The sequence below is a fragment of the Ixodes scapularis genome, unplaced genomic scaffold (genome assembly GCF_016920785.2).
Source record: "Ixodes scapularis isolate PalLabHiFi unplaced genomic scaffold, ASM1692078v2 PGA_scaffold7__128_contigs__length_106722199, whole genome shotgun sequence".
Classification (NCBI taxonomy): Eukaryota; Metazoa; Arthropoda; class Arachnida; order Ixodida; family Ixodidae; genus Ixodes; species Ixodes scapularis.
Window position 1 is genome coordinate 20,346,878 of NW_024609882.1, and position 23,627 is coordinate 20,370,504.

Here is a 23,627-nt window from a genome sequence, read left to right on the forward strand (position 1 = left end):
GACGCAGAACGAGGGCTTGACATGCTCTCTTGGCCAACCAGAAGCCGAAAATAATCCCCTAGTGGTGGCAGCGAGAAACAGTTTGAATAAGTCTGTATCTTCATGGTTCGAAACATGGTGCACAAGATGTTTTGATTATGATCATGTAGAAAGGTGTAAGAAACGAACGTGGCACTCAAAATCTGTTTTGCTCGGACAGCAGATCCCCAGCATTGGCGCCTGGCATACAAATGATGTCTTGTTCTGCAAGGCGCGTACGCTTCTTATATTTTCTATATCTTTATATTAGTGATGGGCCAAACTTTTTCCAAATCGAAAATTGGGCGCCGAATCTGGGGATTCGGCAAAGCCGAATTTTTTTCCGAACTTTTCCAAAGATTCGGCAAAAATACATTGTTGCTAGACCAAAAGTTTATTTATTGTATTTTCATAAGAAACAAGTTTTTAAATTATTTTTAATGCATACTAACACAGTTATTACTAAATAAGGTGCTATTCTACAATATAATCGTAGCATGTAATTTTTGTGTGTTTACTGGTAATTTTATAGTGACTTTGCAGAAATGGTGTGACCATGGGGTTGGGCGTAGCGGTAGCAGTCTGCGCAGCCACGACGCGCGAGTTTCAGTTTTGAGGCCTCATCACCGTAAGCCTGCAACTATGTATCGTTCCGTGCGCAAAAATGAATGCAACGGCTGTTGAGCCTTCACCAGAAGAGATAACAATATTATTGTAAATGTGCATTTATTTTTATTTGAGTCACTCCAGCTTTGCACGAAAGTGTGCGTCCCATATTTGCAACGTTTTAGAGCGCAGCCCTTAGGGGCCCGTTTCTGGCTTGAGCAGCGTCGGCGTAACCGCGAGGTCACGTGAACCCCCCCCCCCCCCCCCCCCAGGTCACGTCTACCCCCACGGTCACGTGACCCCCTATCCCCCCCCCCCCCCCCAGGTCACGTGACCCCCCCCTCTCAGTACCCTTCCCTACTCCTCCTCAAGAGCTGCGCTCTAATTTCGGCGTTACAGGGAATTGTAAACAGCTTTCACTTTTTAACTTCTAAAATTCCGGTTTCTGATCTTAGAACACACTGGACGTTTAGGAAGATGGGAAGAGTTAGGAATGTCAGATGTGCAACGTCAAGCATGATAGTTCTGTTTAGTTTTATGCGGATAAAGAAAATCCGTGAAATAACGCTAATTGAAAAGCAACATTATCTTGTTTTGACACAAACTACTTATGAGCCAAAAAGAGCCGATTGCTATAATGCCGAAGTGCGAAGAATGGTTTAAAATTCTTGTCAGTCAATGTTGCAACTACCTCATTGCATCACTGGAAAGATCAAATGAAAATCACGTTATCCCGAATGTACCGCATCATTTGTCACTCGCGCAGTGGATTGCATCATTTTTGCGTCCATTTCTGGTCAATCGTCTCTTGTTGAGGCAGAAAATATTAAAGAGAACCACACTCACAAAGGCTGACAAACACACGGTCACCATGTCACCTACTCCGCACCTTGCCGTAACAACTGGTAGCAATAAACTGTACTCTGTACGATAGTAACCGCAAGACAGCACGGCGTCCATTTGCAATCCATGGCCCCGTCGCGTTCTCGAGCGTGCGCAGACGTTCGCCGAGTTTTTGCCAAATCTTTGCCGAACTTTCCTTCAAAAGTTCGGCATTTGCCGAACTTTGCCGAATTTAAAGTTTGGCAGATTCGGTCCATCACTACTTTATATGTCTTCCACCATGATTTTGCATGACCGTGATTGAAACATCACGTGCACCATATTCGCAATCACCGATAATTACTCCGATGCGTTTATTTTATTTCTTGCGACCACTGCCAGGGTATTATTCACGGCTTCTGGTTGGCCACATTCGAATTTGTGAAGATGCCCTGGAACACGCCCAGCCGCTTTCGGCCAATGGCACCTCCTCATTTGCCGCCTATACTTCCCAATAAATGGCCGAACCCTCTCTATATACGGCTCTGGCAGAAGCGGGCTCCACGGGTGTTGCTTCTCCGCAGTATACCGGTGCTCACTAAGAAACGTGCTCAACGGGGCTGCGAGAACAAAAAGTACCCATCAATTACACGAGAATGCCATCAGAATTAATCAGTTTTTAAATACATTGAAAACATAGCGAGACAACCAAAGCTTTAAGATTTATTTGAATTAACCAGAACTATGAAAATATCCAAGTTTGAATTATCGCAAGCCTTCTGTATTTGTCTGAAATGCACTGAAAACCAGCAGCTGATATACACCGTTTCATTGCACTTCCCACATAAGCGACACTGCATGTGAAACCGGCAACTGGTTACAAAAATATCGGACAGGGAGCCTCACTTTTCCTCCAGCAGCACCCAGTCCTTGGGCCTCCATGATGGAAACAAGGTCTCCTGCCAGTGCTGCCTTTTTTCTTGGCTGGGGAAAGAACAGTTCAAAACACTTCACCGACCCTGTTCCAATTCATGGATAAGATGGCGCAACAGCCGTCCAAATGGCCCAGAATTTAGAGAACCCAGATCAGGTGATGCCCTTAACTAACAACAGCCACAATTTAAAAAAAAAAGGGGCATGAATGGTTTTTGTTGTGCTGTTCATGTTCCAATTTCCGGTGGTTCCAGTAAGAGGGTGAAGTAAATGATGACATGATTGACCAAAAAAAGAGCAAACACAAAAGCAAAGCCTATATGAAGAGCCAACTTGGTTAGGCTGATGATATCGAAGTAAAACGTAAAATAGTAGTGTAACAGTAGCGCATCGGTGTTCCAAAACGATGTGTTCGGCCGCACAGTTTCTCCGAAGATCGATAAGCGAGGACGAACATCAGCCTTCCGTGAAATGACGCTGCCTGTTCACTAACAACTAGAAAATACAAAACGGGCAAATCAGTAGCATGAGGCTTACATGGATTCGACCAGTCAATTCCAATCCGAGGCCCAAACAGCTGACATATATTCGAGCTCAGTTTCTAGAATGAACCTAAACAGTGCAAAAGAACAGACAAGGACAAAGATGCAGAGACAGGACTGGCTCTCACTCACAACTCATCATGATTAAACTAGCCCACTTAAATATTTTCATATAGCTCCTAGAATACTAGAATACAGCTCCCTAGTTATCACTTTTTAATAAGACTACTGTTAGTTTTTAAACTTTGGGATCTGGTTCGGACCGCCGGGGCTACATTTGGGCGGAAAACGAGCGTTCGGGGTTGCGTACCGTAATACATCCCGAGACACACTTCACCCCCAAAAGATAGCTTGTCCCTTTCTCTTGCATGATTTGCTATTCTTTCTGAAATACCGAAAGACAGCCCACTTCTAGTAATTTCAGGGCCTTGGCCAATGGTGACCTGAACATTGCTGACTCGGAAGTCAGCAATGTTCGCTGCTCTCTGCTTCATCTGCGATCACAAGTTTCAAGGGTCACAAAATCTAAAAATAGAATTTTCTTAACTTTCTTTTTATGGCACAGCGAAAGTTAGCCCATCCCTTATTTTCATCCAATTTGCTATAGAATTTAGGTGAGCTTTCTCCTAAAATATTACAATAGTAGTTTAATAAAAAAAAAAAAGATCCCGTCATTCTTTTTTAGACGCTTGTTAGAGGCTTGAAAAGCAGTTTTACTTTTTCCGAAACAAAGGCGGTCGTAAAACTAATTTTATTGGGAACCGTTACCTTCACACGTCAAAGGCAGATGAAAATTGGTTCTTTGATCACGCTATAATTCGTCTCAGTTTCAACGGTGTGAGCATAAGAGGCGACCGGCGCAGAGCGGCGACCCGTAAGGCCCTCGGTTCAATTATTATCATCAAAAGGCTTTAGAGCCGAACTTGTGCCAAGAGGTCGACCGGACCGCACTCCGGAATAAACGCTCACGCAGCCGTCGCATCCAATCCGTGTGTCGTGTCGTACTGACGTCCCCAACGTACGGGTCTCGTACCGTCGACCTCCACCCCGTACAGCCTCGAGAAGGCCCCCATCAGTCTGGCAGAGATGCCGTACACCAAGACGCCGGGGGCAATCAAAGTCCGCAGACCGAACCTCGAAAAGGGTCCATGGCCTCGAAACGTCGGGTGACTCGAAGCGCGACGCACGGTCGGACGCCGAGTCCACTTACAAGTCGATCATCCACTTCTGCAGCCTGGCCAGCAGTGGCTTGTCGTCCTTCTCAGTCGTGGTCCAACCCCTCTGGCGGAACTCAAGGAACTGCTCCGTGTCGTCTGGCGAGTCATCAGACGACCCGGACGGGTCGCCGTCGGGCAGGTCGCCGTTGGGATGGTCGCCGTCGGGCGGGTCGCCGACGGGTCGCTCCTGTCGGAAAGAAGTCGGCGTCGGCGTCACTGCCTCCCGGCGTATGAGCGTCCTCATAACTATGGTCGCAGACGGAGAGTTCCTTCAGACGTCCCTCCGCGGTGCGTGCGTGTGCAGCACCACAGAGGGCAACGAGCTTGCGCCGGAGAACGGACCTCAGAAGAGAAACCCCGCTTTTCTCGTCCTGTCGGCGATCACACTGTCTAAAAGTCCTCGCAGGTTACCGTTACTGTCGGCCGTTCCGTCGATGTACTACTGAGCCGAGTCCGTCGAAATAATTGCGAAGTTTGCGAAATGCTCCGACGTCAGAACACAACGTGCGTTGGGAAGCGTCTGCGTCTGGCAATCGCTTCTCAAACACAAAAAAGGTTTGAGAACTTGGGCTCCGTGTTTAAGCTGCAACGTTGCGTCGTGCGACGTACCCGGACATGACCTTGCGTGACGTCATGGCATTGAGTGTCGTCGCGTGACCACAGGAAATATGTGTGGTCACGTGACCTACTACCATGCAACCGCTTTGCTTGATGTCACAGTGTCGCAACGTCGCTTCAAGCCGTCACCAGACTTCCCAGCATCGCGTAATGTCCCGCTGTCGCGTCACGCGATGTGACAACTGACGGCGCTGCGCAAATGCCGTCGGCCAAATTGAGCGAGACTCCTCCATTTTACCGAGGTTCGCCCGCTCTCTTCTCAGTCGAGACTAGATGCCACGCGCGCGAAAGTATGGAGAGCCGGATTTACAAACACCACGCATTTAATGTCACGGGACACGGGGACTGACCGGGACGCAGCCCCTCAGGTGTTCCAGGATGGTCTCCGGCTTGAAAAAGCCATCCGCCTTGCAATGGACGCACTTGTACCGTCGGTACTTCCCGCACCGGGAGTGGTGGTACTTTAGCCCGTGTGCGGTCGTGAAGGTCTTGGGGCAGTTCTGGAAGAAAGGAGGGGGGGGCGAGACGGACCGCACGGTGTTTGCAGTTACGGTGCCGTTCGCTACACGAGCGGTGGTTGCCGATTATGAGGCTCGGGGAATGCCTCCGCATAGCATCTGGTTCGCTGCACCGTTTCCCAATGATTTCTTCACTGACCATCTGTTTTACTTCTCTTTAAGGCATTACAACGGCTTAATACTCCAATAGCAGTTTATTTACACTTGGATGTGACTGCAGAAAGACTGCAGCAATTAAAAAAACAAGATTGTCGAATTCGGGCCCAACCAAAATCAGCACAACCTGAACCTGCCCGACCAGCACTTGGGTGTGCCTACTCTCCACCAGAAAGACTGCAGCAATTAAAAAAACAAGATTGTCGAACTCGGGACCAACCCAAACCAGCACAACCTGGACCTGCCCAACCAGAACGACCAAATCAGAACGGACCTAACCTGAAACCACCAAACCAGAACCCGCCCGACCGGAACGGCCTAACCAGAACCGCCCCAACCCAAAACTGGCCCAACTTGAAACCACCAGACCAGATCCCAACCAATTAGAATGACCTAGCCAGAACTGCCCCAACCCAAAACCAGCCAAACCTGAAACCATCCGACCAGAACCCGCCCAACCAGAATAGCCTAACCCAAAACCAGCCCAACCTGAAACCACCCTAAAGAACCTGCACAACCAGAACCTAACCCAAAACCGGCCCAACCTGAAACCACCCGACCAGAACCCGCCTAACTGAAACGGTAACCAGAACAGAACCAGAACCCATCACCAGCCTGACTCGAGCCCGCCCCACCAGAACTGGCCTAAACCAAGACCGGCCTAACGACAACCCACCCAACCAGAACCTGCCCAACCCAGCCGGACCAGAGTCCAAAACAGAGCTGAAGAGCTCCAAATAACCAACTGAAACTGTGGTTGGAAAGGTTTACCTCTGTAGGACACCCGATGGTCTTGTGCTGGTCCAGGTGCTCAACCCACTCGTTGAACATCTCCTTGGTGGTCTCCACGTACCAGCCTTTCCAAGCAGACGTTAGCCGCTGCAGGGGGGTTTCCTGGCACCGAGCCCGCACGCTGCCAGAACGCCTTTCCACTTCCCAAATCCACTCCGGACAGCTGAAGTCAGCGTCTGACAGACTCTTGTCTGAGGCGCTATCCTCGGCCTTCTCGGTGTCTTCCACTGCCTCAGTGTCCTCAGGTGAAACGGTCTCTCCCAGGGCACGGAAGGATGCCATGGCCCTATACAAATTGCCGGCCGCTAGTTTAACTTCTGCCCTAGCTGTCTCCATAACACTGCCGTCTGCTAGCTTAACTTTTGCCCTAACTGTCACCACAAAACCATCTGCAAACCGTCGTCTGCTAGGTTAACTTCTGCCGTAGCTGTCACTACAAAACTGTCTGCAATCTGCCGTGCAATACCTCAACTCTACCACTAAAGTCGAAAAATGGAGGATGTATGGCGTATTTTGAGCTCCTCCTACCAGTGGGTTGATACATTCTTGTGGCAATGCAAGTACAGATATACCAACTATAACTGTGCTAGCGAAAGCCGCTTTCCAATGCTAGGAATAATAGAGTATCAGCTTACCGAGTGAGAGGTTAGTGGTTTGATTCTCGCGGAGGACACATTCTCTTGTAAAAGACAAGTCGTCGTGTTATCACGTCATCGTCACATTTAGCGGAGCTCCAGGCTCAAAACCCAGGCTTAAAACACATCTTGCATTCAAAGTTTTGAGATAGACTCCTTTAAGATGTCAGCCAAATGACGCTTGGAAGCGACGCGCAGCGACTGGTGCAAACGCCTTAGCTTCCTGTTGCATGCCCCACATTCTCGGTGAACAGCGAATGAACTGATGCTTTGCAGAAATGCAGCTCACCTCAAGGCAGCCCCGCGTTTCCGCGACGATCCAGGCTGGTTGTGATCCCCTTGGGGATGTTCTCCGTGACACTCCGCTGAGAGCGCCAGGCTGTCAGTCTGAAAACCAAGTCGAAGAGCGTTCCGTCACAACCAGATGCCACAATCTTCGATTACAGACGATATACCACAGCAACTGTAATGCAGCAGAGGTGCAAAGCAATAAAGACAGAAACTGCAAGCCAAATGTAAGCATAACACAAGTTCAAAGTCAACGTCTAGATTTTGCCACTCAACGTGCCTCTCACAGCTGAGAAGCACGTCTGCTAGTTCCGATTCCCTCCGGGGACATTTGGAATTTTGTTCTTTCTACCTAATTCATCCACCGTATCACCCTTCCGCACCGCACATTCATTTCGTGCTACAAACCCAAATTGCCCACAACGGTTTCAAAAAGTGGTCCCTCGATTTCCACCTGACAACGCCATAGAACTGCCACGCTGTCTTGGAGGTGCCATGGCAGCAGAGAAGAACGCGGTCAACGCCTGCATTCTTCTCAAACGGCCAAGCAGGACTCAACGGCGATGCTCGCGTTTGTTCATACTTTTGCTGGAATTTCTAGCCCCGATCGCCGAAACCACGACCTACGGCAACCTGACCTGCCGGCTTCCATGGCATTGTTTGTTGCCGGTTCGGGACCTTTGACGTACGAGCGGGACGGGATGCTAAACGCGCTCCGGGCGCCGTCGCGGAATGGTCCCGTTACCTCTGGCGTCTCCGCTTCATCGTACGGGGGCAGCATTTCCCGATGCTTGCGAGTCATGTGGTGCAGGTACGAGTGCGGCGTGTTAAAGCTGGCGCCGCAGCCCTCCGCACGGCACTCCAGATGGCCGAGGGCGATGCACGCTAACCGCAGGGCAGACCGCAACTCCTTGGCACTCAGGGGCCTCTCGTCGTTCACCCGGGCCTGCGTCCAGACGGCCAGTCGCGGCACTTTACGCCGCGTGCACAAAGGGCTAATCGCCGCAGTTTATGGAAAAAATACACTAACAGCCAATCGCTCCAGTTTACCCCAAAAAGGCTGAGAGCCAATTACTGCAGTATATGAAAATACATGCACACCATGAAAAAATATGCAAACAGCCAATCACTGCAATTTATAGCCAATCCCTGCGCTTTATGGATGTACGCTAACACCCAATCACTGCAATATAAAATACATAGCCAACCGCTGCATTTCGTGAAAAACACACAGTCCATTGCTGCAGTTCATGAAAAATACACAAACAGCCAAAAACTGCAGTTTTACAGCGAAGCTGTTTATGGCTAGGGTTCCGTGGATTTTTTCGTGTGCGTGACTAAAAGCTGTATGCTCGCACTGCTGCACGCATCCCCCGTATAAAAGATTTGAGGTAACTAATCAAAATTAAGCGTTGACGAAAGCGCGTGCAAGATGCCAATTGGTTTAGGCTTTTGCTTTAGAACAGTTACTGCTGCAGACGCCAGTACGTGCGGCGTGTTACCTGCATTCTCCTTGATGCTTGGGTAATCTAGCAATAGGTCTATTCCAGTGATGTGATTGGCCTAAGCCATTTTGGAGCACCTTTCGGAGCAGCCAAAACAGTGTTTTGGAGCAGTAAAAGTGGCTTTTGGAGCAGCCAAGACAGTGTTTCGGAGCAGCAAAAGTGGCTTTTGGAGCAGATATTCTTAGAAAAATAAAAATACCGTATTTACTCGCGTATAGGTCGACCTGTTTTTCAAAAATCGCCTCATCAAAACTGGGGGGTCGACCAATACGCGAATCCCGGTATTATATTTTTCAACTTTTTTTTTTTTTTCGGGGGTCCCGAAGTTAGGGGGTCGACCTATACGACGTATCGACCAATATGCGAGTAAATACGGTAATTGTTTTATGTGCTGTAAAAATAAAGGGCACTTTGTGTTGGCGACATGTGTAGTGTTCTAACGTGACGTGTTGTGACGGAACTCGCTGCTTGTGTTTTTACTGCTGAGACATCCCACAAGTGTACTGTGCTGTAGGCGTTCCCCAGCAATTCCGAAAAACTGCTTGCCACTGTTTTACTGGTCTCCGACGTGTCAGATTTTCGTCAAAACTAAGCAAACGTAAAGCAACGGATTGCAAGCGTCCCGGCCGGTGCCTCTGCCGTGCAGTCAAGTTCACAAACACGCGAGGTCAACTTCAGCAGGCTTGCAGTTGCGCGTGCTTCGCCGCGCGAGTGGAGACATCGGCTGTTCGATCAAAACCGAAACCATGTCACTCCGCTCCGTCGCCAACTGATTCCCAAACTTGTGTGCAAAATGTAACTGTCGAGCATACGACGAAATAAGTCTAGCGGCGCGTTATTGTCGGACAGGCAAGCAAGGTACAAGCTAAACACATAAAAAGAGCAAAAAGAATTAGAGCGCATCGATGCAAGACATCGCAAGCCAGGGTCAAAAAGTTCTTAGATCGCTCTGGCTTTGTGCAACGACGGAACTTGAGACAAACAAGCGCGCTGCGCGGGTTCAGCGCAGACTATGCCTTCTTTGCTTTATGTTCCTTTTCTTCACCAACTTTCTTATCGCGGCAGATTTTTCACGTACTGGGGTCCCTTTCGAAAGAAAACCCACTGAGAGAAACCTAGGTAATTAATACTTTAACACAGGAGTTTTTGAGTTGAATAAGGATTTTTGTAGTAAAGTATGATTTAAACAAGAACAGGAATGTTGATGAACATGCAGCGCTACTTAGTTTCATTTTATAGAAAGCGCCATATCTGCAGCGACGTTTGGACGGCAACACCCGACGTCGCGCGACCACGGTGACTAGAAGGCAGGGACCAAATATAGTTTTCTCACGGCTGTTGCTTTCAGGAGCGAGTGCTTCAGTTCACAAAAAATATTCTCGCCGCGCAAAAACGAGGTTTCGTATCACAGCATAACGGCAAGGCTAGTATCAAAAACGCTATAGCGTCGGAGCCTCCGCACACACCCGCGTCTATCATTAAAAAAAAAAAAAAAAGCGAGACGAGATTCACGAGATGACGAGAGCTTGAAACGCCAGATGGCGGGAAAACCATGCTGGACCGGAAGGACAATTGATGCAGGGTACTTTCTGTTGGTCGGCCGCTTGCGCCACATAACAGACGCATGCTCAATTACGTTCTTAGTTTTGTTTCGGTTTGGAAAGGCAACCGAAATTGGTCCTTTGGCGCAGGCTTGGCGCAGATTACCCATATTTTGGCAGAATGCAGCAGGATAAAGCAGGGTTAGCCCCTTGGCGCAGTTTGGCGCAATTGGTGCAGCAATCACAGCACTGCTATTCAGCAGATTAGTTATGAATAGGCACCATTTTCAAGATCAGCAGACTCTCAGACAGATAATAAAGGTTCCTCGAAGATTTGCCGCTGTGCGACCAGCGTCGGCCATGTCTATGCTCGCACCGCCCCCTCTTTGTCGTCGTCCCAAGCGCTTGCATGCCTAGTTTCCTTTCTTTCCGCTCTCCCGGGGTGGCAGTCCTGTCATGCGTGTCTACTTTCCACCAGGTGGCAGTCCTGTCGTGCGTGTCTAGTTTCCTCCAGCTCCTCTGGGCGGGTCTGTGTCGTGTGCTAAACAGCTTCACTGGTCATTCACCTTGACAGAGCGGAATGGCTCATGATTTGTATTTAAAAAAAAACACACAAACACTGTACAGTATGCTAAAAGCCAGTTGCAGCAGTTTATAAAAATACACATGTAACCAATCCCTGCAATACATCAAATACTGAGCATTTCTGTCTTAATCAAACATGCAGTCACAGCGATAGCTGCGACGCGTCGCGACGGATTCTTTGGACATGTGACCATTTTGTTCAAAATGCTTTTGTTCCTTTTAACATGGAACATTCTTCGGCTAGTTGCTCCGGATTTCGTAAAGCCGTGTGTCGTGAGGTGTGGCCCATGACGTCCTATAGTTAGGGTTCGGAGTTTTCGGTTTAAACCGATAAAAACCGATAAAAGTACGCCGAATCCGTTTTCGGAAATTCGGTTTTAACCGAAAAAGGTCAGTTTGTAGGTTCAGCATTTTTGGTTTAAATCGATAAAAACCGACAACAGTACGTCTAATTCGTTTTCTAAAATTCGGTTTTAACCGAAAAAGGTCAGTTTTTACGGCCGCGTCGAGGTGGGTGGGGGAGGGGTATAGAGAGAGGGGGCTCGACACTGTGTGAGGTTTGACACTGTGTGACGTCTTCGCGATTGCCCTCTTCCAAGGTTCAACATGCAACACAAGAGGTCTTGAATTGGCGTTCGCGGGACATCTGTGTCCTTTCTGTGGTCAGGCTTTGTGTGTCAAGTTTGTCCTAAAAAAAGTTCGGATGTGGGCTATTGTAAGGTTTTTAGCTTCATGCAGTTCAGAGGACATCGAGGAAAGCCTTTAATGCCTTTCTTAACACCCTCTCTCAAAGTTCACTGTAATTAAAAACATAAATACAATAAAAAAAATTTTTTGCCATTCCGTTGGTTGTTGTACGGTCATCACCCCAGACGGTCATGTCGTCAGAATGGGAAGGAAAAGAAGCGCGCTGAAGATTACGTCCGCGAATTCTACGATTCTGAGGTGTGTCCTGATGGAGGTTGTAGCGAAGACCACATATGTATATGTGCCGTTATTTTTTGAGTGATCGCAAATATCACAGCTACAAGGATCATCTGATTCGGTGTCTGATGGTGTTCCTTTCATTTCACCGAAAAAGACTGGTAAACTTTTTGGGGAATAAGTATACACCAAAAAAAACCGAAAATTTAGTTTTAAAATAAACACCGAAAAAAGTACGCCGAATTTTGAAAAAATAAACACCGAAAACGCAGAACCCTACCTATAGTGCAACGTTCACAGTGTTGCATTATGGGATGTCACAGACCTACACATTAGTTCAGTTCCTTTGCTAAATTTAGCGGTAAAGTTGAATTAGTGTGTAGGTCTGTGACGTCTCATAATGCAACGAGCACAGTGTTCCATTATGGGATGTCAGGGACCTACGCACCAATTCAGTTTCTCCGCCAAATTTAGCGGGGAAGTTCAATGTCACGCAACACCAGGTTAAGGGACGTCAATTTCCTTGCTAAATTTAGCGGCGGAATTAGCGCCCCGTGAGTTACACACCGATTCAGTTTCCCCGCTAACTTTAGCGGGGAAACTGACGTCAGAATCTACGCGACAGTTTAGTTTCTCCTCTAAATTTAGCGGGAAAATTAATGTCTGGGACCGGCAAGTCAATTCAGTTTTTCTGCTAAACTTAGGGGGCAAATTGACGTCACGTGACCCGATGTCATGCGACGTTAGAACTTTTCACGTGTTCAGCACGATTGCCCAACAATTTGTCATATCTTTTTGTTCCGGAGCAACGACTTTTTGCTATTGGCTATTTCTTTTTCCAGAGTGTCCGTGCAGTGGGCGTCAGATACTACAAAAACCCCAAGTACAAAGAAGATTGCTATTGCTGTGGCATAGCACTGTGGCAATGCCTCTGCTTCGCGCATAGCAGACCCAGGTTCAAATCCCGCGGGCGGCGACAATTGTTTTCAAACTATTTGGCAACATCGACGACGGACACCTAACAGACAGTCTCAGCAGTTCACAAAAAGTATGCCAATAACCAATGACTGCAGTTCATTAAAAAAAAATAAAAATAAAAAATACAGACAGCCAATTGTGGCAGTTTATATAAAAATATGCAAACACCATAAAGAATGCCGCCAGCTGGTTGCAGCAGTCTGTGACAAGCACATTAACAGCTCATCACTTCAGTTTATAAAAACCACACAAACGCCATAGGGTAAATGTCTCGGCAGTTCATGGAAGCATAGCAAATGCCGCTTGCTGCAGTTTATGAAAAATGCACAGACATCATAGGGTGTGCCAACAGCCAGTCAGAGCAAATGATTGGAAGTATACCAAAAGTCAATCAGTGCAGTGTATGAACTGTACAAAAAGCCAATTCTTGTTGTTTATAAAAAATATGACAACCGCAAACTTCCGTAGGAACGCCCTGCCCCTGAGATATTTCCCGTCCCTTCTTCTGGCTAAATATCTATGCGGAGCGCAAGTTTGTCTGCCTCTTGCACAGGGGTTGGCGATGATGTACGAACGCCGAGCTCTTGTTGGTTAATAGAAAAAAATAGTGGGTAGACCTCAAGGCATCTAGCATTGACGTCTACCCACTATCCTTCCAATCAAAGCCAATCAAAGCTCGGCGACATTCTGACATCACTGTAACCCTGTGCAAAAAGCAGACGACTTGCTCTCCGCAAAGAGTTAAAAACACCAAACCATTGCCGATCCCATCTAATTCAAGCGATGTCTGCCTAGCTCTCAGAAAAAACAAAGCAAAACAAAAAAAAAGTGGGAGGCTACAATCTGAGGCACATTATTGGGATTTCAAATCAATCTGCCACGTGTGCAACATACCGTTTCTGCCATTGATTACGGGCAACGCAGATTATGTGCAACATACTTTTTCCGCCATTGATTATGGCCAACGCAGATTATGTGCAACATACTTTTTCCGCCATCTCAACAAAACAATATAATGCGAAGATAACAGGCCAAACAAAGTACTACTACGAGCGAAACAAATAAAACAAGCAATTCAGATTGTTGTTGTTCCCAGAAGTTAAACTCTCGACTCAGCCGTTAGGGTTGCGGCAGTTGGATCTCCTGTCAAAAGCGGTATACCCATTTTTGTACGCACCCGCCACAGCACACTTTCGAGAAAAAGCACCCTGGAATGCGAGAAGTTGCCCCGTCCACGATCTACGACGCTGGTTTCCGTAACGTGCAGGAAAGAAAACAAACAGAGCTCACCAAGTAGTAATGGTCGTGCAGAATGTGCCTTGCCACGACGTCTTTTTCCGCAAAGGACTCCTTGCATGCGGAGCACACCAGGGGCACCTGCGGAAGACGGTTCTCACTCATTACAGGTTGAGCCTTTTCGCCCGACGATGCCTTACCTCGTCGGGGAAGTCGAGGTTCAGCTGGTATAGGGGCTTGCGACACTGAAACTGCCTCCGAACGACCTTAGAATTTCCCTCCATAACGTTCTCCTGGATGTTCGGGACAGAAGCCTTGTCGGCCGGCACCGTCTTCACCTCATCGGCTGTGATTTTCCTGGGACGACCTCTCTTCCGGGGAATCTTCTTGTCGACGTCCTCGTTCGCCATGTTTTCCCTGGGACTACCTCTCTTCCGAAGAATATTCTCGTCGACGTCCTCGTCAGCCGTGTTTTTCCTGGGACGACCTCTCTTTCGGGGAATCTTCTTGTCGACGTCCTCGTTGGCCATGTTTTCCCTGGGACTACTTCTCTTCCGAAGAATCTTCTTGTCGACATCCTCGTCAGCCGTGTTTTTCCTGGGACGACCTCTCTTCCGGGGACTCTTCTCGTCGACGTCCTTGTCAGTCACGTTTTTCCTGGGACGACCTCCCTTCCGGATAATCTTTTTGTCGACGTCCTCATCGGCCACACTTTTCCTGGGACGGCCTCTCTTCCGGGGAATCTTTGTGTCAACGTCCTTGTGACCCGTCGTTTCTGACACATTGTCGGAGGGACCTTCGCGAGCACAATCCGACCTTTCTCTAAAACTGCCCCTGCCGACCGTGTCCTTTGCCCCGACATCCTCGTCCTTGTGACCAGAGTCGTCGTCGGTTGTGCCTTCGTACGCAGATTTGTCACTCGCGCTATCTTTTTTTCTGCGCCCTCTCCTCGTGGCAACCGTCTCGGCCAACCTTTTCGGGGAGTCCTGTTTGCCGACGCCCATTCCAGTAGAGAGCCTTTTCGAAGGGTCTTCGTCGGGAAACATCCTCTTTGGTGCAGTCTTCCACCCAGAGTTTTTGTTTGCCGGTACTTTCTCAAAGGAATCCTTTCCCGGGGTTATTTCTTCTAGGTCGTCCTTTTCGACCGAGCTCTTTTCGGCTCCCTCCATTTTGCTAGGGCCCGCCTTTGCAGCGCTTTTCCCGACAACTACCTTCGAAGAATTCGGATCGTCTCCGTCGGAAGTAGAGCTCTGACGAAGGCGACTCGGAGTCGCTTTCTGGCGCCTTCCGCGCTCCACCGACAAGCTTTTCGGCAATCTTCCCGAATTTCCCTCCTCGGGACTAGCGTACCCCTCCATTGGATCTCGCTTCGGTGGATTACGTTTCTTTCGCTGCTCCCGCTTGAAAACGGGGCACTCCTCCGAACTCGAAGCAAGCTGCTCGTCTGCTGTTTCCTCTCCTCGCTCGGCATCTTTGAGGTCCTTCTTCTGATCTGTATTTGGACCGTCTCCGCACGCCGATCCGGCACTATGCTTACTTTTCATCATACTCTGACCACTTGAGAGGGACCTTTTCGTCTGACTAGGCTCCGACGGAGGCTCCGTGCACTCGCAACCCACCGCATCGGGTATGTTCCGTTTTCCTTCCTCGACGCCAGGGCTCTGTTGACCTTCTACTTTGTCTGGTACGCCCTCGATCTCGGGAGTCTGGCCCTTGGGCGTGTCCTGATCCGACGGATCTCCCGGACACTCCCGGGGCCGAGGACTAGGTTCCGGCGGTGGCTGCTGTTGTCTCCTCTGCGGACCCCTCACATGACCGAAGTCGGACCTTCTGGCCTCGGCGGAGCCTCCGTCTTCGCCGATACCGTCGTCCACCGCTAAGTCGGGTGACACCTCGTGCCCCAACTTTGATCTCAAGCCGACTTCCAAGATGGACGCTAACCTGCGGTTCAGCCAGCCGTCTAACGTCGGCTCGAGCGCCGACTCGGGCTCCAACTCGACTTCCAGTTTCGGCTTCAGCTTGAGTGCCAGCTTCAACGCCAGGCTGGCGTTCAAGTCGAGACCCATGCTAGGCTCGAGCCTCACTTCCACGCCGGTCTCCAGCCTCACTTCCAGCTTCGAAGACGCAATCCGCGGCACATCGCACCGCGGGACAAGCTCACAGAAGTCGCGGTCGAACCCGGCGCTCGCTGGAATTTGCGGGATGATGGAGGCCGCCACACGACGGCCTCCTCTAAGCACTAAAAAATGACCGGTGTCCTTTTTGCCACCCTCCATGTCATTCGCGTTGCCGGAACATGCTTCCGAAATGCGGTCTGGGCCCCCGTTGGGCGGGGCTTCGCTCGGAACCCGGGCCACCTCTTCTTCGCCGAGCGACTCCACAATCTGCAGGGCCTCGCAGCTCGACTGGGAATCGGCGTCATCGCCATATATATAGCAGGTCCGTAAAGTGCCATTGTTTTCGTCCGGCCCGGCTTCGCTGCCGCCAACTGTCTCCACAAGGCTATCTTCTGTCTCCATCTGAACCCCTTCATGCGACGATTCAACAATGTCTTGTCGCTCGTAGGGAGAATCATGCACTTTACAGATGGTTGACGAATGTTCGACGTCGTGGGGACTCGTGCTCCTTTGCCCAACGTCGCTCGCAATTTCGTCATTCCTCCTCGAAGACTCCGCAACCGTCTCGTCGACGTCACACAAATCGGGCTCGCTGTTCACTTCCTCCGGCAAGCAGATGACCAGTTCGGACGACTCTGGCAAATTGTCATCGCTCAGCGGAAAAGACTCGTCGCTTTGTACCGCTTCTGAGTGCGGGCCAGCAACTTTCGGCACTTCGATTGAACTTTTAACCATGTCGTCGGGATTGCTCGGGTGTGGAGGGCTTTCCCTTAATGCGGTGTTTTCAGGAAGAGCTTCCGAGGCAGTTGCCTCCTCGGAAACTACAGCGCCTTCAACTAGAGAGGGTAAACTATCTGTCGTTGTCTCGTAAATGACGACACACTCTGTTGCCTCACCCGAGTCGGTCGCCATTGCGGAATTATCAGCATGAGCGGAGAGTCCTTCGTTGGTTGTGACGTAACACACGCTGCCTTCAATAGGAACGTTCACATTTGTACCATGAGGTATGCACTCTGTCTCCATCAATTGTGCACTGCCGTGCAAAGAAGTCACGCTGCAGGGAGACCCTGTTAAAACAGTCGCACCACAGTCAGTCTGGTGTTCCTGGAGATCACCCTGAGGTGCGGGTTGTGGCAGAGATTCTTCTACGGTTTCGGGTGGTATGACTTTGACGGGTTCGACCTTGATGATGTCAGATAAGTCATACTGGCTACTCCCGGCGTCACGCCGTACAGCAGGAAGTGATGAGTTGGGCACCACATCACTTGGCGTGTTTGTAGCAGTAGAAATGTTCTCCAGAGTTTCCACCACTGAACTAGACGTTACTTCGGATGCACTGGGACCTGAAAACGGAGGCACAAACACTTCTTTCGGTTCACGAGGTTTGAGTGATTCAATTTCTTGTTGAGAGTCAACTTGTTCTGGGAACACAGATGGCTGCTGTGGTCCAGGTGGTTCCTGAATCACAGACGATTCCGGCAAGAAGGATGGTTCTCGTGAGCCTTGGAGCACAGACAGTTCTTGGGACATCAGTCCTTGGAATGATGATGGCTCTGGGAATGCAGCACGCCCTTCAGGTGCAGGTGGCTCCTCAGATGTAAGAGGCTTTTGAGTAACAGGCAGTTTCAGAGATACAGAGGACTCTTTAGACACAGTTTCCTCTAGGCAAACAGATGGTTCTTGGGACATAGGTGGTTCTTGGGGCATCACTAATTCCTGGGACATCTCGGAGTCTTGAGACATCAATGCTACTTGGGGCACCAGTGATTCCTGGGGAATCTCCGATTCTTGGGACACCAAAGGTTGTTGGAGCACAAGTGATTCCTGATGCACCAGTGATTCCTGGGACATCCCTGACTCCTGAGACATCAATGGTTTTTTGGGCACCAGCGATTCCTGGAACACCAATGGCCCTTGGAGCACAAGTGATTCCTGGGGCATCTCTGACTCTTGAGACATCAATGGTTCTTGGGGCACCAGCAATTCCTGGGGCATCTCTGATTCTTGGGACACCAATGGTTCTTGGAGCACCAGTGATTCCTGTTGCACCTGTGATTCCTGATGCACCAGTGATTCCGGGTGAATCTCTGACTCCTGAGAAATCAATGGTTCCTGGGGCACCCGTGATTCCTGAGAAATCTCCGATTCTTGGGACACTAGTGATTCCTGGGGCATCTCTGATTCTTGAAACACCAATGGTTCTCTGGTTTTCAATGATTCCTTAGGCACAGCTGATTCTAGGGGAACATTTGATACTTGAGACATCAAGGGTTCTTGGAGCACCAGTGATTCCTGGGGTATCTGTGATTTTTGGGACATCAATGGTTCTTGGGGCACTGGTGACTCCTGGAGTGCCAGTGATTTTTGCGGTAAAAGCGATTCCTTGTGAGACGGTGTTTCTTGGGACATGAGCGATTCTTTAAGAATCTGTGACTCTCGGAACAAAGGTTCTTGGGTAATGGGTAATTCCAGGCATACAGAGTCTTCTTGAGATACAGGTTTCTCTTGGGATAGAGGAGGTTCTCGGGATGCAGATATTTCCAAAAACACAGAGGGTTCCTGGGACACAGGTGGTTCCTGGGTTTCACGTGGCTCCATGGATACGGGAAGCTCTTCGGGCTGAGCTGGTTCCTGGGATATAGACAGCTCGCCAAGTTCAGAAGGATCTTGGGACATGGGTGGTTCTTCAGATGAAGGTGTCTCGATCAATACAGAAGGTTCTTGGGACACGAATAGTTCTTTAGATGAAGATGTTTCAATAAATGCAGAAGGCTCTTGGGACAAGGCTGGTTCTTGGGCTTCAGATGTCTCTGCAACTACTGAATACTCCAGGAATACAAACGGCCCTTCGGTTATGCACAGTTCGGCAAGTTGAGACGGTTCTTGGGACACAGGCGGATCTTGAGTTGCAGATGTTTCCACAAATGCACAAGGCTCCTGGAACACAGGCTGTTCTTGAGTTGCAGATGTTTCCACAAATGCAGAAGGCTCCTGTAACATAGGTGGTTCTTGAGATGCAGATGTTTCCACAAACGCAGAAGGCTCCTGTAACATGGGCGGTTCTTGAGATGCAGATGTTTCCACAAACGCAGAAGGCTCCTGTAACATAGGTGGTTCTTGAGTTGCAGATGTTTCCACAAATGCAGAAGGCTCTTGTAACATAGGTGGTTCTTGAGATGCAGATGTTTCCACAAACGCAGAAGGCTCCTCTAACATAGGTGGTTTTTGAGTTGCAGATGTTTCCACAAATGCAGAAGGCTCCTGCAACACAGGTGATTCTTGGGTTGCAGACGTTTCCACTAATGCAGAAGGCTCCTGAAACACAAGTTGATCTTGGCCTTCCGATGTTTCGGTGAGTGCAGAACGCTCCTGGAATGCAGGTGGCTCCTGGGATTCAGATGTTTCTGTGAATACAGGAGGTTCTTGGGAAATAAACGTTGTCTGGGACATGGATGGTTCAACGAGCTCAGAAGGCTCTTGAGACACTGGCGGCTCTCGAGATGCGGATCTTTCCACAACCACAGAAGGCTCTTGGACTTCAGAAGTTTCCATGAGTACAGACTGCTCCTGCAACACAAGGGGCTCTTGGGATTGAGACAATTCAACGAATGCAGGGGGCTCCTGGGATGCGGATGGTTCTTGGACTTTGGTAAGTGCAGAACAGTCCTGAGACGCAAGTGGTTCTTGGTACATGCACGGTTCAATTATTTCAGAAGGATCTTGGGACAACGATGGCTGCTGGAGCACCGGTGGTTGCATGGATCCAGGGTGTTCTCGAGACAATGATGGTTCTTGGGAAACCACCGTTTCCTGGAGTACAGGTAAATGCTGAGTTACTGCATCTTGCTGTGGCCCAACTGGTTCTTCACATACAAGAGTCCTCTCAGCCATCCCATGGTCCTGGGGCTCAGGCAGTTCCCGCTGATCTAGAAGCGTCTGCGACTCGACACGTTCCTCGAGCCGAGTCGCTTGCTCAGACGTTTCGTGGGACTCAAGAGGTTGTTCAGCCGGTTGCCTAGACTCGACGGGTTGCTGCAACTCTAGGGGCTGCTGACGCACGGTCTGTTTTTGCGGTGACGATTGCTCTAGAGGTACAGTCTCTCGCGACGCTGCCACCTGAGCCCGAGACCCATCCGTAACCGCCGGGACGTTTCGAAGATTGGAAAGTTGCACGCTCCGTTCCCCCACTGAAGCAACGGTCCCAGAAGACGGAGTAGCTTGCTCCGTCGCCGACCTCTGGGAGCCCACGTCGGAACCGAGCCTCGTGACCTTGCGCAGCGGTTCCCTGGACGACATCTCGTCTTCGTCCGAAGATGACGAGTTGTGGCTGGAGCAGACGATGCTGACGGCAAGAGGCCTCGGAGCGCAGCTCGCGGCTGCCACCGTCGGTGGCCGCTGTGGTAAACCCCTTTGTCGCTTCAAGATGGCCGGTGGAAAGGGCATGGAAGGCACCTGTGGTGCTGGCTGTGGCGGCGGAGGCTCCGGTAAGTCGTCCGTCTGGCACGAACAGTCCACACGGCCGCCGAAGAAGCGGTCCACTTCGGCGGGCCTCAGGGTTCGGGGTCCCAGTGCCTGCTCCGTCTGGATGTAGTGACCGTCCTCTGCGGCTGTGCTGTGAACGGCGACCACGGAGGGTGGGTCCATGGGAGGAGAGTGGCTTGTGCCGGTTGCTATGTTGGTCAAAGTTTGAAGAACTTGTGGGTCGCGCAGGAGGGCGTTGGCCCCGTCCGTGTTCGGGCTCTTCACGATCACCTGCGTGGGAGGCACAAAAGGGCACTGTAAGTGGCCAAGATAGCGCGACGTCACGCTTCACCCTTACGGTACGGAAGGACGAGGCGTTCCAAAAGTTTCCCAACAATTCCGCATTCACATGAAAGACGCCAAAGCATTCGGTATAACCGTTTGCCCCAAAACAGCCTGTAAAGGCGAGACTAAGAATGATGGTATCTTCTATTCCGTTTATACTGGCATTTGGTAACATTTTCCGTTTCTAAAACCTAACCCACCAAAACCCCAATTTTTTTTTTTTTATTGCCTCAAATGACGATATATAATCTCTAGACACCACCCCTCGGAGTATGAAAACTGGGAATTGCATACTATGAACGACTTAATTTTTGTGGACTTCAGCTCTGCCTCACCTGATAAGAACGATGGGGAAAGCTGTTGGTCCCATGAAGCTCCGACGGCAACCTCTGATGCCGGTTCCCAGCAACGCCACGGCCAGGAAAACCCTTCTCTGAATCCTGTTGAGCCCATGCAGGAATGCCGGTTTTCAGATTAAATCTAATATGTGTGACCTGCTTATAAACACCATACTTGCTCAAATGAGCACTGTACCGGCGTACGGTTGCACAGAACTATCATGAAGTGCATGTTAAAGGCCCCCGAACACCAGTCGTACTGCAATGACTAAGTTGCCGTGAAGAGCGCGAACCAGCGTCGCCATACTCTGGCATATTAACCTTAAGGGGGGACACTACCCAGAAAAGTCAATATTATATGTTGGTGACATATTTACATCCACCAACATCTGGAGAGTATTCCCAGAAAGTTTCGTTAGTTTACACTGCATAGTTATTTTTTTATAAATTATTTTCGGTCCACCGATGCTAAAGAAAAGGTAGAGGTTGGAGCACTTCGAACGCATTTTTCTTCATTCCACTTTTTGGCATAAATATCACTTTAGGAAAACTATCATTTTGTTATTACATAACTTGGATTTGTTTTTAAGTTTTTCTGGAGCTGCCGACCGCCGACCGTCTGGAGCTGCGGATCGTCTGGAGCGAAATTTTAAGGGGAAGATGGCTATGAGCCTGAATTTTTTTATTTTTGTCATTTTTCATGCTTAAGAACTAGCATTTTGGACAAATAATGGAAATCTAAAGAAATAGCAGTTGTGTTTAGTGGCTTTTTTATCATTAAAGATGATATATAGATCTATATATCTATATATTCTATATATATATCTATATATATCTATATATATAGATCTATATATTAATATAGAAATACAGCTCCATAGCTATCTGCTCTGAACTGTTCTAAAGCAATATAACACATGAAAACGACAAATTTATAAGTAATTTCAAAACTTTCATCTTTGAACATTTGCAATTTTTCTTGTGCACCACCCAGGTTAAAAATATTTGGCACAAATGTTCTCCACATGAACAGATACAAGCCCTGTAATTGTCACTTAAATCAGACGAGTGGTTCAAAAATTCACTTTTTTGGGTAGGGTCCCCCCTTAAGCTGTCGAGACACACAACGTCTGATTCACTCTTGCTCCGTCTTAAAACACCGCATCGGGCACTTCCCCAGCCCCACTTGTCAATTACCGCACGTTTGTAAAGAGCTACACTCGTCAACCAAAAACGCAGATAACCGATAAGGTAGCTTGACGCGGATAAACACCGAAACCAGTTTCGGCGTGCCATGTTTCTCTCGGGGCCGTTGCCCAACTGCTACGCTGAAGAAAGAACGTAGTCGGACAGACGTGCGAGTGTCACCTCGCCGCCGGTGTCCCGAGACAGTTTGATAGTGGAGCCTCGTGGATGGATAGATGCTAACGGTTATACCCTTTATACCGGGAGGTAGCTTGTGCCCCCTAGTCAAGTTGGCAAGCTAAAGAGCGCCCAAGGCTGCCAGACCGGTGCCCCATCCAGCCACAGTGGTTCGACTACCTTGCGAAGCGCGGCTGCTCGCAAAAACGTACACCACGATACAATGCCTGGAATGCGTATTCGACCGGCGTGTTGGCGCAACCTACAAGGTGGTCCCTTGATTTCCGCCTAACGACGTCGGGAAGTGTTGTTCCGTCGCCTGCCGCGATCCTGGCGGTGGAGCGGCAACAGACGCCCGTTACGCCACAGGCCACCCTCCGGCTCGACGGTCCGTGGAAGCTTCGGCAGTCACGAGTTGGAAAGCTGCGACAACGGCAACACTCGCATTCGCTCGTGCATCTTGCCGGAACTTCCACGACTGGCCGATGGGATCGCGACACCCGACGTCCCAATTTCTCCGACGTCGTTCGTTGCCACTTGGGGACCGCCTTCGATGCAGGGGTGGAACGGGATGCCAAACACACTGTCCGAGGACGCGTTTTTAAGGCCGAAACTGTGCCAAAAACACGAACGCCCCCCTGTGGAGCCCACCTCGTGCGCCCGGAAGATCCTCCTCTTCTTCCGAGGTGCGGCCTTGGGAATGTCCCGCATGGCAGGCATCACGGACTCCAGCCGGATCGTGTCCACCTCCGGCCCAGGCACCTCTTCAGCCGCCTCCTCCTTCCCCTCCGGCCCGGCCCCCTCCTGCAGCTGCACCTCGTCCAGCATCAGCTCCTCGGAGCTCAGCGTGATGTCTCGGTTCAGCATCGCCTTCGGCAGCTGCAGGGGGTCGTCCTCTTCGCGGCGCCTGTGAAGGGGAGAATGGGGGAGGATTGGCGGAGCACTCAAGCTTTCGCCAAAGTCCAGAGCGACACTAAAGCTGTCTCGGAGATCGTCTGTTTACAGTCGCAGTTCAACCTACAACCTCCAAGTGCTCAAAAAAAAAAAAAAAAAAAATTAAATCAACACGCATCGGATGTCCCCATTAAAA

General features: G+C 49.6%; 1 protein-coding gene across 4 annotated transcripts in view; it reads right to left on the reverse strand.

Annotated features, from left to right (window-relative positions):
* LOC8038189 overlaps positions 1–23,627 on the reverse strand; it is a 57,794-nt gene that overhangs the window by 20,670 nt on the left and 13,497 nt on the right. For all 4 annotated transcript variants that reach the window (XM_040503070.2, XM_042286177.1, XM_040503071.2 and 1 more), the window contains exons 6-15: positions 23,189–23,444; positions 21,173–21,277; positions 14,115–20,783; positions 13,969–14,055; positions 7,891–8,091; positions 7,147–7,244; positions 6,202–6,508; positions 5,107–5,256; positions 4,132–4,325; positions 2,353–2,430 (exon numbers count right to left, since the gene is read on the reverse strand). In XM_040503070.2, the coding sequence (XP_040359004.2) occupies positions 2,353–2,430; positions 4,132–4,325; positions 5,107–5,256; positions 6,202–6,508; positions 7,147–7,244; positions 7,891–8,091; positions 13,969–14,055; positions 14,115–20,783; positions 21,173–21,277; positions 23,189–23,444 (8,145 nt within the window). The remainder of the gene's footprint in view (positions 1–2,352; positions 2,431–4,131; positions 4,326–5,106; positions 5,257–6,201; positions 6,509–7,146; positions 7,245–7,890; positions 8,092–13,968; positions 14,056–14,114; positions 20,784–21,172; positions 21,278–23,188; positions 23,445–23,627) is intronic.